Source organism: Capra hircus, chromosome 4 (genome assembly GCF_001704415.2).
Source record: "Capra hircus breed San Clemente chromosome 4, ASM170441v1, whole genome shotgun sequence".
Classification (NCBI taxonomy): domain Eukaryota; kingdom Metazoa; phylum Chordata; class Mammalia; order Artiodactyla; family Bovidae; genus Capra; species Capra hircus.
The window spans coordinates 20,943,546-20,961,384 of NC_030811.1; the positions used below are offsets into that span (position 1 = coordinate 20,943,546).

Genomic DNA, 17,839 nt, shown 5'->3' on the forward strand with positions numbered 1-17,839 from the left:
GAAGTCTCCATTGCCCATTATAAGATTCATACCTCTTTTATCTCATCTGGGGGAAGCTGCTCGACGTTCTGTAGCTTGTTGACACTCCGTCGATGACTGTCGTAATAGCTGAAGAAATCATTAGCGCTCTGTCTTAGCAGGTAGACGATAATTCCCAAACCAGGCAGGTGCCAGTATGGAACCACTGGAGCTTGGGTATCTAATGGAGTTGATAAGAAAAAGAAAAACCAATGTTCTACCTACAGCCATTTTATATGAATTTCAAATGACCTGTTTTGTTTTGTTTTTTTTTTTTAAAAAGGAAGGCCCAGGAATTTAAAGGCATGTAAGCTATTATTAAAAACAATCCAGGAGTACTTTTAAACACCACTAACAGTTCAAAGATGTGGTTAGGAGCTACTGTAATGAGGTAGGTACATAAGGCTAGAGCCTTGAGACAATAAGTAAGTCTGGCTGATGGACACTGAGAAAACTTACCCTTTACTGGGTGAAGACCTCTTTGAGAACTCTATGGAAGCTATAAGCCTATACACCCATCTCTCTACCACCCCACCACCCCATTTGCACAGATACAGCTTTGTTTCCTGACCCCAGGTGAGTAAGTCCTGCTTCACCCTATGGCTTTACTTATATGGATTCATTTCCAGTCTGCATCTTTCTGGTTGCTGAGTTCCCAGCTCAAAATCATTCTTCCAAACAGACAAGCAGAATACTAACACACAGCTAAAAAACAGATGACAGAATTTTTAAAGTTTAATTCTTCCACCACAATAGTTCCATTTGGCTAGCAAAACAAAATGATCTGCCTTTTACGGGACCACTTTCTGATGAAAGTGGAAAGGAACAATGTGATGCTGGAAAAACTGTCTGTAGAAGGAAGAAAAACTAGAGAGCAGCAACGTTATTATTCTAGACATGCTTTGCGTGGTACAAATAAAGCAATTTCCTCTTGCAACGAAGGGATTTCTTTGAGAAACACCTTAGTAATTTCAAGTTTAATTTGGAGACAAACTTTGTTTAATGGCCCCAACTGCCATTGGTACATGAGTACTGAGGGAGAGATCTACACTTGCTTCCTTCACTGCCATCTCCCTGAACTTTGCTCCAAAGTCGGATCTCACAGACCTTCTTCACATGGAGGGAAAAAGAAGAGTCCTTTGTCAACGGATTTTGCCTAGACTCATCTGATTTGCCAGGTCTCCTCTCCCAGTCTTCAGTAAGGATGTGACCATCTCTATGACCCAGGTCATCACAAAAAGCCTTCTCCTAGTGAAATTAGGAATGCTGGTCCCTGGATAACATTTGTGAGACCTCGACTTGGTAGGAAACTATCCACAAATGCGACGGTCTAATGCTGAGCATGTTTCAGATTTCTTCAGGAATTCTTATACAATAATTTGCTCCAGTCTAGAAAATATTCAGAGGCACCAGACTTAGACATCAGGTGAGGATGGCTCATGAGATATTTAATTACAGAAATAGATTCTGCACGAAAGAGAACGAGGTCAAGGAAATAGAACTGCTACAGGAAAGGGTCCCTCGATCACAAGGAACAGTAAATATACCAGAGGATAACAATACTAGAGCAATAATAAAAATAACAATAGCTAACACTGATATTGTGCTGTCAGGCACTGTTCTAAAGCACTTTATACTCATTAACACATTTAATTCTTAAAATAATTCACTAGAGGAGACCTTGTTATTACTTCTACTTTATAGACAAAGAAACTGAGTCACAAAGAGCTAAGTCATTTTTCTTAAGTCACTTGTAGAACTGGGATTCAAATCCAGGCAGTTCATCAGCAGGCTGTGCTCTTAACCCTAGGTTAACCACTAGGTTAAACTGTATCTCTGTTACTATTCTAGAACCTACTGAATACCTACCCATTTATATGTCTAGAATTGGCAGAGAAGAATATGCTTATTAGTTCTTAAAAAAGTCTGAAGAAAAATAAATCCAAATTTATATGGTCAATTGATTTCTGACAAAAGCTATCAAAGTAATCAAATAAAAAGATAAATATTTTCAGCAAATGGTACTAGACCTAGACACAGGCTCATCACTAGTCATCAAGGAAATGCAAATTAAAACCATAATGAGATACCACAACACACCCAGTACAACAGCTGAAACTTAAAAAGTTGGATGTGGATCAACTAGAACTCTTTACACGGCTGGTAGAAATACAAAATGATTTTCACTTTGTAAAACAGAATGGCAGTATCTTACTTAGTTAAACATATCACACAAGCCAGCAATTGCATTCCTAGGCATCTAATCAAGGGGTATGAAAACACGTCCACATTAAGATCTATATCCAAATATTCATAGCAGCATTATTCACAACAGTGAAACATCTGGAAATAACCCAAAAGTCTATCAACTAGTAGATAGATAAATTCATATGGAATACCAGCCAGAAATAAAAAGAACAAAATAGTAATGCACACACGAGTGGATTTCAAAAACACTGAGCTAAATGAATGTCAAAACACAAAAAAGACTACATGTTGTAAGATTCTATTTATATGAAATTCTGGAAAAGGCAAAGTAATAGACACCTTGACCAAAGGGTCAAAGGAAACAATCAAATGCAAAGGACAAAAGAAACGTCAAAGGATGAGGGAATTATTCTCTAGTTTAGCTGTGACAGTAGTTCCACGCTGCATAAAATTACAAAAATTACTCAAATGGTCCACCTAAGACGGGTGAACTTTGTTGTATTTAAATAATACTTTAATAAAATTCTCTTAATCCCACTACCTAGGACATTTATAACAGAGTAAGACAAACCCTAAAATGATTCTCAGAAATCTCAAATAGAATGTTTCTTGAAATTACCACCAGTCCATCACAAACAACCACCAAGATCCAAAAGGGCTTTTGGCCTTTGAGTGTCCCATGGAAAACGGCTTTAACCAACCCATAATCCTGCCTTAGATTCCTAATCTTCCCTACTGGGTCATAGGGAAATCACAGGCTACATGAGCCTATTAAGTATCTAAATTTTACTGTGCGATGGTATGGCACATACCATACATTGGTATCACACAAAATCCAACTGAGATACTAAAAATGCAGTTTAACATGATTTAACATATAAACTATCTGCAATATTTTCATACTTCTCACCTAGCTAGCTTAGTCTCCAATCCCAGACTCTATGGGGTCTCACACACTATATAAAACTATCCTGCATGGCTCTTCCAGATTCATTCTCAGAAAATCTAAAATTTCTCTATTCTTTCAAGCTCTCCAGTTGCATCCACAGGTCTGACAACAGTACCTCCTTATAACTTCTTCTTAAAGAAGTCGATTTAAAAATTCCCATTACTGGTTTAAAAAAAAAAAAAAAAAGGTGCACCCTACTGGAGCCAAATAAAGGTTCTCACAATCCTAGCAACTTAATTCCTCAAATACAGAAAGAAAGCAGCAGCTCACCTTGTCGGGGCCCATCTCTGTTAATGGTTTCTGAAAGGCTAGGGGTGAAGAGACACACAGCATGCTGGAAGGTAGGGGAACTCTGTAACATGAGGGACTGGCAGTATTCCATGACATTGGCACAAATCTGCAAAGCAAGAAGAGCAGTAACAAAAATATGAGCTCCCCAAATGCCTCATCTCATGGAGATCCAGATGTGAAGGAGAACAAAATTAAGAGCAATTTGTAAAATTACAACAAAGTCACAAATCAGTTTTAAAATTATCCACGGGTATTGTTTTTCTCAAATATTTCCAGAAACGTAAAAGCCTTAACGAATAGCTACATGACTGCCACTCCTCTTACCTGCTGCATAGCCAGTTCAACCTCATCTTTCCTGCTCACTCTATCTCCCTCCACATTATCATCTTGAAATTTAAACTGACGCAGTTTATCGGAGCCACCAAAGCGACTTAGTAGTCCTAAGCACTGGCGCTGAGGAAGGAAAAGACAAAACATGAGCAAAAGTTCACATCTAGCTGGATGTGTTTAAAGTTAGTGACCTCTCTTTCTTGAGGGAGATAAAGAAAAACTCAGCTCAGAGGAGAGTTAAATCCTCTTTAATGTTTATGATTTCTGACTTCCAACTAGGCCAACTATAAGTTAATAATACTAAAATTCATCTTTTTGCAAATGTATTTACTTGGCAGACAACTCATTAAAAGAATATTAATTTTTTAGCAGTCAACAGTCACTAAAGTCTAAGTGTTTGCCCTAAATTTTTTGTATCATACCAAATAATTCCTTAGTAGACACCCATTAAATAAACACCAATTAAGAAACACTGAGAAGCAAAATGAGATGGTGAACAGAAGCAGATCCATGATCATTTTGTCTACCAAGGCTCAAATTTAAAGGCTCTGACTCCTATGGCTTCTTCTGGAGATGTCATCAAGGAGGTGGGAAAACAGAGGTGACCTTAGCAGATAAAATGCAAAGGTCATTTTGTTTGACATGTTGGTACTTGTCACCTGAGAATACAATTGTTCCTACAGTTCTCAGCAGGAAAGGACAAGCTTCACAAAATTGGCAATATGTCCAGAATCAGAGATGTGGGTTCCAATTGCAGGCACATGACTTTTTGCTATTTGTCCTGGGACTAGTTACTTAACTTCTTCAAGCCTCTGTGCTCACATTTCTAGAGTGATAATAGCAATTTTCACCTTGAAAATTATTATTTGGATTACCTGAGACACTGAATTATATTTAAAGTGCTTAGTATAGTGTTTTGCACACAGGATGTGCCCAGTCGCTCAGTCGTGTCTGACTCTTATGACCCCATGGACTGTAGCCCACCAGGATCCCCTGTCCATGGGATTCTCCAGGCAAGAATACTGGAGTGGGTGCCATTCCTTCTCCACTGCACGTAGTAAGTGCACAATAAAAATGTGTTTGAAACACTGGTATTATATATACACACACACCTATATACACATATATACCTACATATTATATAATATCTACTTTAAACTCACGTTAGAGTAAGTTTGGATAAGGCAAAACAGACTAAGGAGACTGTAATATAAATTCATTTTGTCAAAACAGCTGTATCTATTTTTAAAACTTACAGCTGGCTGTTTGCTACACTGATAGATAAAACAGACGCAGCAACACACTTCCAGAGGCCACCTTATGAAAGATGCATCAGAAATATTTTCATCCCCATCAATTAATATTTTAGAAGACTGAGGGAAAAAACCCAGAGTATTTTGGTCTGGTTACAGAGAACACAAGCCCTTCTGGAGTGCTATCTTGACAATGACTCAAAATGTAGTACTTACATACCCTGGGTCCCAGAGATAACAGTAATATTACATAAAAAGGTATACACTAAAAAGCTGATGACAGCATTTTTCTTTTGGAAACTTGAAAAACAGTTCATGAAAAGAGGACTGGTTATGACAATTACTGTATAAAAACAATGGAATATAAATTCTACTATATAAATATAATTCCTCTGCGGCCCCCAAAAGTGAAGCTGTCTAGATCAAAGCAGGCCAGGAGGCTCCCAGAAGGACTGTGATAAAATACTGAATTGATAAGCTATCTACTATGTTTAAATATATTAAAAGGAGATTAAACAACTGGAGGAGAGTTTGACAATAAATCAGAAGTACAAAAACCAAGCAAAAAAAGCAACAATTATTTACTCTAAGGAAAACATAATGTTTAGAAAAGTAACATATGGTCCATCCATGGCTTATTTATAAATGACATTTACACAGTAATAATAGTATAACACTAAATGTTAATCTAATCAAAATTATGATATGATTTGAGTTGGGGGTGGGGGCATGTTATGAGAGATACACATATCATATGGAAGAACAGGAGTAAAGAGATCTAAATTCTTATCCTCTTTGATGGAAGGTCAATAGATGATTCTTAAAATCAAATAGTAGCAACATAAACAAAATTATTTAGCGATATGAAAGACTCAATTAAAACCATTTCTGGGTTTACCCAAATTAAGGTGGCTGTATAAGGAGGATCAGAGAGGATTGTTGTATTTTATTACAAGTTTTACTACTGCTCTTTAAAGATGCAAGAATCAATTTTTTTTAATTAAAAAAATAAAAAAGTAAAGAATCAGCTACCTGGAATCTTCCAATATGTCCTTGTAGCTCCATTAGTGATCCTTCATTTACATCAACATCAAGTTCACTTAGTATACCTACAAAATTTAGAATGTTTTTAAATGTAGCTTTGTAACTGACAAGATATAGACATTAAAAAACTAGGAAGAGTAGTTTTACTCTTTCACATTCTTTAATGCATGAATAGACAGACTCTGCCATGAAGGAGGTTTGAGAAATACCTTACAACTTTACAGATTGTTAAGTGTACCACCACACGTTCAGTCATATGCAAAATAAATCTAGATTGGATCAGAGATTCAAAAGTGCATTTTAAAAAGTCTTTTGAGAAAAATCTATTTTTATTTATAAATATAAAACAAAATTTTCTAAACTCCACAGTAAATTACTTTCTCATAAAACAGTTCAGAATATAAAACACTAAGAATGAAATGCATTCCTTTTTTCTTTTAACTCTTCTATGCATCATTTGATTTTTTTCCTCTTCCCTTAAGCAAAGTATAACTTACACATACAGAAAAAAAGCTTCCATTCAATTTTTCAGTTTGGGCCCACTACAAAATCCCTACATTAAGCTAATCAACCTTTATAGTACCATGGATTTCCCTTATTTCTAATGAGCCCTCCAAGTAAACCCATGGGTCATTATTCCCATTGGTTTATTTCTTTGTTCCATTACTGCAGCCATACAGAGAACCCAGGTGACCCTGTCCTAGCCACCCTAACTTTCCATGTGTTTTCACAATCCTTTTAACCCATTTCTTACTTCCAAGCATACGCTCCATAGCACGTACCCCAGAACCTTATCCTTTGTTCCTCATAATGACAAACTCTCCTCTTTTTAGATTTCCAAGCCCATCACAAACTACAGAGGACACTCGCATCCCCTGGCAGGTGCCGTCATGCTACCTCAGCTGCCCTCCACTGCTCCACTAGATCCAATCCCTTCCCACCCTCCACCTCCACTTGGAGTCTGCTCCCAAATCACTTTATTTACTTTCTAACATTACTCTGCCATAGAGGATTTTTCCTCACTATTTGAAAATGTGCTCAGGTCTCCCCTGTATGCCAAAACAAAGCAAAATCAAGCAAAAACCTCATTAATATCAAATTCTTGAAATATTTTTTCTACATTTGTTGCTTCTGATTCTTATGCCATCCTTTTCCATTTTAATTCCTTGACAGTCAGAGTTTGCACTTAACACTATCATGGAACTTTGGCTTTTTCCTGTTTCTCTTTAATTTTTCTTATCTCTTCAACCTGCCTTGCGGTTCCTCAGTTCTTTCATTCCTCCTGCTGCCTCTATTTAAAGACAAGCAATTTTTACATTCCTTTTTTTTACTGCACCACGAGGTATGCAAAACTTCCCCAACCGGGGATCAAACCCGTGTCCCTGTAGTGGTAACACAGTCTTAACCACTGGACCACTGCGGAAGTCCAATTCTCAGATTCTTAAGACTTCTGCTACAGGGCACCTCAGTACTGTGGACCGTATGTATCACCCTCAACTCTAAAACACTTTACAGAATATCCATGGGTCACAGATAAAAAATTAACCTCCTGATAAGTAGTTGAGAAGGTACAACGTATCTGGTACTGGACTAGCATTTTAAACAAAAACATAGGATGAAACTGTAGGATAATACAAAACCATATATGTAACCAAGGGCTGAACTGGGAGCAGGGTTAACAGGAGCATAAATTCTTTTCAAAAATGATTTCAAAAAATTAGGAGGTACTTGGCATTATCTTTTAAAATTATTTTAAATAGTATATACCAAGTCTACCAGCTCAAATATACAAAAATGTATATGTAAACACACACATACAAAGTTATTAAATGCCACACTATTTGAAAATTTTAAAAAGACTGGAAACAGTCAACATGTCATAGAGGTCTGGATAAATACCTCAGAACCGGAAAACTGTTCTGCCAATTAAGGAGTGAGGTGGGAACTGTATATGTTGATGAAAAAAGATCTCCAAGACATAATGGGCACAGGGGGCGAGTTATAGAGCAGTGTGTATAGTATGATTTCATTTTGTAGGGAGGAAAAAATTTTTACACCATATACAGAGAAACTGCCACAAAAATAAAGTATAAATTGATAACTGGTTCCTTTCAGGAAGCAGGGTTATGTCAGAGTGCTTTTACTCTATTTTATTTGTTTGAATTTATCATGAGCATGTTACAATACACTGAGCTTTTCTGAAAGTAATTTTAATATGGTGACAGGGTCAAATGCCACTATCAGCAAAATTCAGAATGTTTCAAGTATTTTTAAAAAGTAATGAAAGGCAAATTCATCCAAAAAATCACCTTGCCAGAGTATCTGATAAAAGGCTCATGGCTTCTGGATTAAGATGGCAGAATGAAGTAGTATCACAGAATGTCCCTTCTACAATCAACCTACGAATAAATGAAACTCACCAAAAAAAGGAAAGAAGCCAACTTATACCACAAATACTGAAGAATGGTGGTAGTTAAGGGGAAAAAAAAGATTGAAAAAATTCCAGGGGAATAAGTAACATGATTCATCGCATGACCCGCATCCCAGCCCTCAGAAGCAGTACAGGGGAAAGAGGATAAGCCAACAAACTCTTGCAATCTACAAAGAAGCATATTAGACTGATGATGTAAATTAAGTAATCAGGAGAAATCCAAGTAAAAGCCATTAGGAAGAGAACCACTATACAGCACTATGGGACTACAGTAAAGGCAAGAAGGGTGGCCTGCCTTTGCATCATTCAAGGCCACCGGAATGAACTGGGGAAATGACCATAATAAGCACACAGGACTAAAACACGACAAGGTGAGGCAGAGCTGACCCTAGGATCTCCTCAGAATGAGCACAGGCTCTGAGTACCTTAACAAACACTGCTCTCGGCCCTGCCAAACTCTCCTCCTCCCAACACAAAGGGTTCAGGCACAGATGAACGTCCAGAAAGAAAAAATCTGTGCGGGGTCATTGCGGCAGAATCAGGGGTTGGCCTCAGGCTTCTCCACAGCAACGTGAAATTGGAGGTAGAACAGCTGAGTAGTTCAGTGCACAGGCTCAGAGGCCACGGTTCCTGGAAAGCCCTACAGCGTTATCCATGGGACTTGGGAGAAGCAAACCTCTTTGTGCCTCAGTTTCCTCACCTATAAAAGGTGGATAATAAAGGTTCTAACTCTCAAGACTGTTGTGATGATTAAATCAATTGACATGCTAAGTGTCTAAAATACTACCCAGCATATAAATGCTTAAAAATATGAGTTATTGTCATTAATATTAGGCCATGCTGTCATTCAATAAGGCAGTCTTCAGATGCTCACAAACATTAGAGAATTCAAGGAATATTATATATTTTTTCTTGGGGGAGAGGACCTCAATACAAATTAAAAATTCCAAGAGATAAATTAAAAGAAAGAACTCAGAAATGGTGAAGTTGTAAGAGGGAAAAAAAAAAACAAAACTGGTGCATTTCTATGAGTCCACGTAAATATACAAGTAAAATTAAATAGCTGAAGGTATTATGGTTCCAGAACTGAATGAAAATTATATTTACTTCGCAAAGTAAAAATACAAATAAACATAACGTGAGGGTAGAAGAAGTGTAAAATAACTCACACTTAATCTTTCACACAGAGTTAGTTGATTCTGTCTAAAATTCATATGTAGTAAAACAAATTTTTTAAATGACCAAATTATCTTACTAACTTATCATAATCTTTTCTTAATCATAGCAATCTTTTAAGAACTAATATCTCTTGTAAGAACTAACATCTCTTGTACACCTGTATTTAAGAAAAGTCTGTCTAGAATTCATTAATGTCTTCAGTTTCTTGTCAACTAGTTTTTCATCTGTAAAGTTTATGTAAAATTAAATAGCTGCTTTCTAACACTGCATACAAAAGGCATCCCATTTTCATATATTATCTCTATATGTCTGTTTCTTTCCACCATGCCCCCTCACCCACCAATATATACATACACATAGGACACTGGTTAAAAAGCTACTTACCAAAAGTTAACATCTGGCAATTTCTAGATAGTGGGATTTGAGTGTTAATTATTTTCTTTAACTTTCTGAATTTTTTATACTGACCATAAACCATTTTTACAAACATATGACTTCACAAAAGGTAGTTAACTTTGTTAGTTCCAATCTCAAATAAGCCATATATAGCTGCAAAGTAATAACCTCACTCTACTAAGTGTATGTCTATAAAGCCATTGTTTAAAAATTCAACATAATCAACTCACCAGGAAGTGCTGCTTTACTTATAATTCCCGTCAGCAGAGCCAATTCCTGCAAAGACCCTGGGCTAATGTCCTGACAGCGCAGAATTGCTTGTATGGTATCTGAATGAGAAATGAGAAACTGCAACACCTACCAAGGAAAGAGAGGAAAAGGAAAAAACAGAGATGGGAGAGTAGAAAAGTATATTATAAATTTATATCCATCAGTTTAATAACACTGACGCAAATAATTTAATGTAATGAAGAATATTAGATGAACAGTTATCCTTTGCATTTACACAGTTTATTTTTCCAAGAAGCCAACATTCATAAGAAAGCTCAAAATAAGGATTATTTCAAAGTTTAGAAATTTAACACACTTAAGAGCTACTGCAGAAGAGTATAAAATAACTTGGAATGACTGCATGAAAACTATTATCTGACCCATATTTTATTTTTAACTTTTTGTCTAAATGGATCTAGAACATGAATTTAAAATGAGTGTGTATAAAAATGACTTCCTGAACTCAAGCTGGCGCTATGACACGGGGACAATCACATAAAAGCTTTTGTCTAACTCTCCTTCCGATAAGGTGAAAATAAAGGCGAAACAAACCTTGACCTCCAAACTCTGCCCTTCCAGCTTAGCGTTCAACAGTGTCTCGTCACAGAGGACTCTACTCTTTTCACACCCAAACATCTTCTCAACTAGATTACAGATGCCTCAAAGGCAGGGACTACACCACAACAGGCTGAACATCTGAATCTCTCAGGAATTGTGCCCCTTTATTTCTTCAATATAGATTCCTGGCCTCAGCCCATCATTGTTGGACATGTAACTCAGTAATCTGTATTTTTCAAAGAAGCTATTCAGGTAATTCTGCTATGCTCAGGGTTAAGTCTGGTCTTATTTCACATCTACTAAAAAATATTAATGTCAATAAAGTAGAAGACAGAGTCTTTGCATGTTAAAGAACTAACTCAAAGGCCACATATGAAAGGGACAGAATGTCACCAAGACCAATGCAGTATAAAATCAGGTGCCACACTAGAAACAGCAGCATTCTATCTTGGTGAGGCAAGCCTAAAGACTGATGGCAGGGAAAGCAGATAAAATCACCATAAATTATTAAATGGACACAGTTTCTGAGAGTATCGTAAGAACAGAGCAATACAATAAAAAATAGCAGACTCATGAATGATAAGCCTAACTAACCAGTGAAACGCTAAATTGTACATTGCATTATTAAATAAAGAAACATATTTTGAAGATTTCCCTGAAAAGCACTAAAAATAATATCACAACTAAATGTAGCATTACCATCTATCTTTTGTATTTTCTGTAAGGCCTAAAAAAGTGTATAGCATTCTCTAATAAATACGCGGTTAAATTACATTTTAGAAGTCAGCTTATTTCTATCACAGTAACTGCATCCTTCTATAAAACAACTGATTTAGACCCCTTGCTTCCCATCTCATTATTCTATTAATTGGCTATAACATTTCATTCAAACAAGAGTACAAAAATAAACCAATGATGTTCAGAGCAAAGTACATGGGGCCTAAGGAAATTCATGTGAGCGGTCCACCTTCTGCATTTGTAAAATAAAGCTTTTGTACCTTATGATTTTATGCACTAAGGGCTCCTCTTACCTGCCCTGCTGCCTGCAAGTGCTGAGCCATGCTGGACGTAAGGATGACTTGGCACAAGCGAAGGGCCGGAAGGAGAATCTGGCGGTATCGGTCTCCTGGGGTAGGGATGAACACTGGGGGGTCCCTCATGCCAAACACGCTTGATTCATATCCAGTCAAGGAGACAGCAACAGTCCAAGAGTTAAGGCACATCCCAACAGTCCCTGACCGACCCATGGCAAATAACCACAGTGACTGATTAAGATGTGACGCTACTAACGAGGACTCTGTATCCCACATGTACAGTGAAGACAGTTATGTGAATCTTGAAAAAAATCTTAGAAGACAAAATTCCCCAAACATACTTATTCTACTCTAAATGTTCCCTTAAGCCATAGAAACTATGAGTGAGAAACAGTCACAAAAGTTGCTTCCCCAAAATTTCCCTCTCATGTACACAAAGCCAAAAAGGAATCTACATTGTCTATTATATAAAATAAAACAAGATTTTAAAACCTAAAATGAAGTTGTAAAATAACTTAACCTTTAAGTTTAGGTCTCAGAACCACTGTATTAATAAACTATTTGCTTACTGTGAATACTTCTATTTAAAATTTTGGACCCAAAAAAAATGATCGCCTGTTGAGAAGGGAATGAAAGCAGAATATGGAAATAAAAAGAGATAACAGAAAGGCTTTCCAAAGATGGGCAATAATGACACATCATGAAGGGAGGAATATAACGTAATCCCCTTCACCTAAGGTGAAAGTGAAAACTCGCATGTTTAAAACTTCAGAAAGTGATGTTAATTTTTCTCGAAGTAAAATATGTCTATAGCTAAACCTGAAAAACTCAAAACACACAATTTGGCAATGGATCTTTTGAAAAAAATTACTAAAACTGAAATAATGTTATTTGATAGTAGGTGGGTAGGCTATATATAGGCTTGACAATGTCGGAGCCACGTAGACAAAAAAGAAAAAAACATCCACATTCAAACCCAACTGAGAAATCTGCTAGTTTGGAACTTAAAATAATTTCATTTGAAGCTTTCAAATTAGCAAGCAGCTGGCAAAATGTTAAAATGAGAAAAACATAAAATATTACTCAAGTCATCAAGGAAAGAAAATCCACCACAAATTATAATTTCATTACAGGACTTTAAAAGACAAATGGAAAATATATACTTCCACTAAACAGAACAATAAAGTTTGGGAAAGTAACATCTACTAACAAAATGCTCTCCCATCTTCCTCTTACATCACTGCTCTAAAATAAAAAGCACTCGCCTCCCAGGCGATGCTAGTGGTAAAGAACCTGCTTGTCGGGAATGTAAGATACACATGTTCAATCCTTGGGTCAGGAAGATCCCCTGGAGGAGCGCATGGCAACCCACTCCAGTATTCTTGCCTGGGGAATCCCGTGGACAGCAGAGCCTCGGGGCTACAGCCTATGGGGTCACAAAGAATCAGACACGACTGAGCACGCAGACATGTCTCTACTCACTTTCACCCTGACCAGGAACTTTCATTTATTAGCATCAAATGGCAGGGGGGTATGACCAAACAAAACCATTAAGATGAGAGTGCTAATCAAACAGAATTATAAAGGGCAAAATTATGCTTAAAAATCTTTTTCCTTAATAAACCTTTACTGGTAACTTAAAAAAAGCCAAATGATACAGACACTTACCCCTGTGGGTCCATTTCTGGGCGCATGTCATAGACTTGGCACTGTGCCAGCCTCACAATCACGCCAGACCTCAGCAGCTCTAAAGCACCCTGCTGAATCTTGGCCACTCTTGTGAGAAATGCCTAAGAAGTTACAGAACAAAATTCATCAGTACAGAGATTGCAGTCACGGGTCTCATATAAAAATGAGGCTTTCTCATAGCACATTTCTTAAGCTGAAGTATAGTTGATTTACAATGTTGTTTTTATTTAATTCTTGGCCACACCCTGAGACATGTGGGATCTTAGTTCCCCACACCCCCTGCGCTAGAAGGGAAACTCTCAACCACTGGACCACCAGACATGTCCCCATCATAGCACATTTCTAATCTGTAATTACTGGTGACTAGCTAGGAAGGGGCACATTATACCCCTATGGCTTCCCTTGTGGCTCAGCTGATAAAGAACCCGCCTGCAATGCAGGAGACCTGGGTTCGATCCCTGGGTTGGGAAGATCCCCTGGAAAAGGGAAAGGCTACCCACTCCAGTATTCTGGCCTGGAGAATTCCATAGACTGTACAGTCCGTGGGTTTACAAAGAGTTGCACGTGAGCGAGCGACTTTCACTTTCACCATAAGATCTTCATGAGGAATAAATGGTACAGCGTATCTGAAGTGCCACACAGGCCTTGCATGGGTTACGCATTCAAGTAAAATCATCACATGGGCTTATGGAGGGCAGGAAAGGCTGTTTTGCTCACAGATGTATCTCTACTACCTCACACAATACCTGGCACATAACAGATATTTACCAGATAATTGTTGAATAAATGAAGGAGGGAGGGAAAACAGAGTTAATGAACAATCTAAGATTTTAGTGCTTCTCCTATTGCGACATTCGTGGCATTCTTAAGCAGGAGGAAACAGAAACTAAAACAAGATTTGGAGGAAAGGAAATTAAATATATATAGGAGACTGAAAAATCCTGTGCTTAAAGTAGAGCCAGCACACGTACAGTGGAACTCCATCAGGCAACAGGCACAGGCTGACTTTCTTCGGGAAGGACATGCATGCTCACTGGCCTCCTCAGGGAGCACTGAGTGTCACGTGGCTCTGGCATCACCAGCAACAGTGAGTGAGCAGCAGTCTCAGCACCCAGCCAGCCTTCATAGGACCGTTTCAACTCAACTCTGCACGCTCAGAAGATGCATTCCTAGCACATGTACCCAAACTTAAAACTCCTCAGAAATTACGCATGTATGATAAAAATATTAGAAACGTAGGCCACATTCATTTTCTTTAATATAGCTTTAACTTCAACAGGAAATGACCTGCTGATCTAACCTCAAGTGAACATAAAGCCTTACCATTTTGGATTCATAAGTATAAAGGGCTTTTAAAAGGGGAGGCTGTGGAGTGAGTAGGCTTTGCAAAGTACGGTCATCTTCTACCAAGCTGTCCACAAGCACCTTCAGATAGCCACTGTTAGACAGATATAGGAGCCACTGCTGCTGCTTATCCACAGAGACAATTCGATCAAGGAGAGCCAGCGCCAGCATCTGAAGGAAGAATAAATCAAAGTCCAAAATGTGGAGATGGCTACCAAGTCAACAGCAGTAACTCCCTTTACCTGGAAACATTTAAAAGTTTTCTTACAAGGAGAACTGTTGCATGCAATACAACCCTCTCCTTCTTTTTTGAGAAGTTGAAAGCTATGTATCCAGAATCTTGATTTATTAATAAAACGAAAATGTTCAGGGTAAAGCTACATTTCTGAAACAAAATCTAACATTAAAATAATAGCATTAAACATATTTTAACAGAATCTAAACATTACTTGTTGGAGGAAAGGAGGAAATTGATTTTTAAAAATAGCATTTTTCCCCTGCTGTGAAGTGTTACATGCTCACTGTAGAAAACACAAAAAAACAAAAAACAAAAATATGGAAAATACACTATCTGATAAACAAGACCACTTTGGCCTATTTCTTCCCAAATACTGTTTTTTAACATAATTAAGAGCACACTACATGATTCAAATGCTACGTGATTTTCCATCAGTAGGAAATTATCTTCTCAATATATTATCACCAGTATGACAAAACATTTTAAAGATACATAAATGTAAGTAAATGTAAATACTTCTCAAAAAAGCAGAGAAAGATATATTCAATATAAAAGCTATTTACCCCCATTCTCTTATTCAAGGATCTTTATTAACCAGTACCTCTGCTGTTTCTACCAGTGTAAGGCAAATCTCAAAATCAGCAAAAAGATTATTCTGAGGGCCCAGTCTGAACTAATAAGGATTATGAATGTAAGTGAATGAAACATATGAATAAACAAAATATAAATTCCAAATTAGAGTAAATAAGAAAATTCACTAAAATATATTATAAAAAATAATTCCCAGTATATAACATCCACTTGAAAAGTTGATCCAATTTATGCCTTAATACAAAGTCAAAATATCTGTCCAAGTACAATACTGAGCAGGAGTTATTGTACCCTTCCAATCTCATGACCATCACAAGCATCTCGACAGACCACTTCCATGAGGGCGGCACCATAGCTCTCGATGATGGCTATGTTTTCTCGCTGTAATTTACTAAACACATCTTCAGGGGCAGTCAGCCTTTCCCACATGGTTTTCTTGGCTAAAGGGTTACAAGAGAAGACATATGAAACACTCCAGCAAAAAAATAGCTTGCTAACTGAATAATTATACCTTATACATTTCCATTAATGCCTGTGCACAAAGGCCCATCAACCAATGAGTCTGGGCAGGTAAATTTCAAGAACACAATGCACTACTCCATGCACGTACACTGAGATAACAATGCTATTAGGAAAAGGAGAAACTATCCTTAAAGAAATCAAAATGAATTAGAGGCTCCAGGAGAACCAATTCCTGTATTTGTTCTGCTAATTGATCTGGTTTTATTTTTTACTGAGATCTATGAGAATTTGGCTACAAAGGATCAGGTACAAAGCAGACAAAGATCCACTTCCAAAAAGCAGATATTTTATTCTTTTATACTTTTTAATTGAAATACTTACTAAAAAGGAAAAGGTATATTCATTATGAAGACAACTCAAATTTAATTCAAAGTACAATGATAATTAAAGATAGGATTATAAATTTTACATAGATTTCTGAAAATCTTTTAGAAAAAAGTTTCATAAATATACTACATAAAGCAATATAGCTGAAACTAATCTTATGATTTTCCCCAACTAGGATGATGGCATCAGTTTTCAAACTGAGGAAAAATTCTTAAGACAGGGTGCTCAGAATGGAGAATAAAACAAAGCAGACATAATCATGAAAAATAAATAATGCCACAATGTGGTCTATATTTCACTATAAAGTCTGCAGCAGGCAAATCTTCAGAGTTTTAATGATACTTTTCCCTAAAATATTTTCATCACTACTTTAGTTTTATTTTAGTCATATTTCATTTCCAATAGTGTTAAAGGAGGGTATGAGATTATAAATCTTCTCATTCATGTAACTTCCTTAGGTCATCTGATCCCATCTAGTTTTCTATTTCACCTCCTTCCATTCTCCACTTCTACACTACCACCACACTAGCCGTTCTGTCCCTCAAACTCAGCACTTACTTCAGTCTCAGGATCTCTGCACTAACTGTTCTCCATATTCTTCCCCAGATCGTAGCTTGGCTACCTCCTGTCTTCACCATTCCAGCCTCTATTCAATATCACTTCCCCAGATACATCCAATACTCCCTCCTCCCCCATCCCCCACACAACATATCACAGTACTATTTTATTTTCTCCACAGTACTTATTTGCTAGATTTACTAAAATAATGTTATTTGAGGGGGAGATGGATTTCCATGCTTGTTCCCTGTCTCCCCACATCGACCACATCGAACGTAAGCTTATTAACAATGGGATTGTGTCCTGTCTACTTAGCACATGAGGAGAAGCTCAAATATGAATCATTGACTGATTGACGGCTTAAAGGAAAGTTTAGAAACTCTGCTCCAGAGAGGCCATCAGATGCCCTCAGGGGGTTGTTCCATGGTGAGTGGCTTCTCAGGAACCTAATCTGAGGAGATACAGCTTCTCCTGTTCTACACACAAAACTGCCACAAAATTATGTGAGTCAAGAATTTGGGCAAGTCTGAAAGCCATCGCTTTACAGGTGTAATGCTTTTTAGCCATGAATTCTTTAGCTCAAACATTCTGACTGAAATGAGGGTAAAG

At 37.3% G+C, this 17,839-nt stretch overlaps 1 protein-coding gene across 1 annotated transcript in view; it reads right to left on the bottom strand.

The window, feature by feature from the left end:
* The window catches only part of NUP205 (nucleoporin 205), a 77,652-nt gene that overhangs the window by 4,076 nt on the left and 55,737 nt on the right, over nt 1–17,839 (bottom strand). The window contains exons 31-39 of the mRNA XM_005679502.3: nt 16,115–16,263; nt 14,974–15,165; nt 13,630–13,751; nt 11,959–12,097; nt 10,330–10,456; nt 6,082–6,158; nt 3,791–3,919; nt 3,446–3,572; nt 33–199 (exon numbers count right to left, since the gene is read on the bottom strand). Coding sequence (XP_005679559.1) covers nt 33–199; nt 3,446–3,572; nt 3,791–3,919; nt 6,082–6,158; nt 10,330–10,456; nt 11,959–12,097; nt 13,630–13,751; nt 14,974–15,165; nt 16,115–16,263 — 1,229 coding nt within the window. The remainder of the gene's footprint in view (nt 1–32; nt 200–3,445; nt 3,573–3,790; nt 3,920–6,081; nt 6,159–10,329; nt 10,457–11,958; nt 12,098–13,629; nt 13,752–14,973; nt 15,166–16,114; nt 16,264–17,839) is intronic.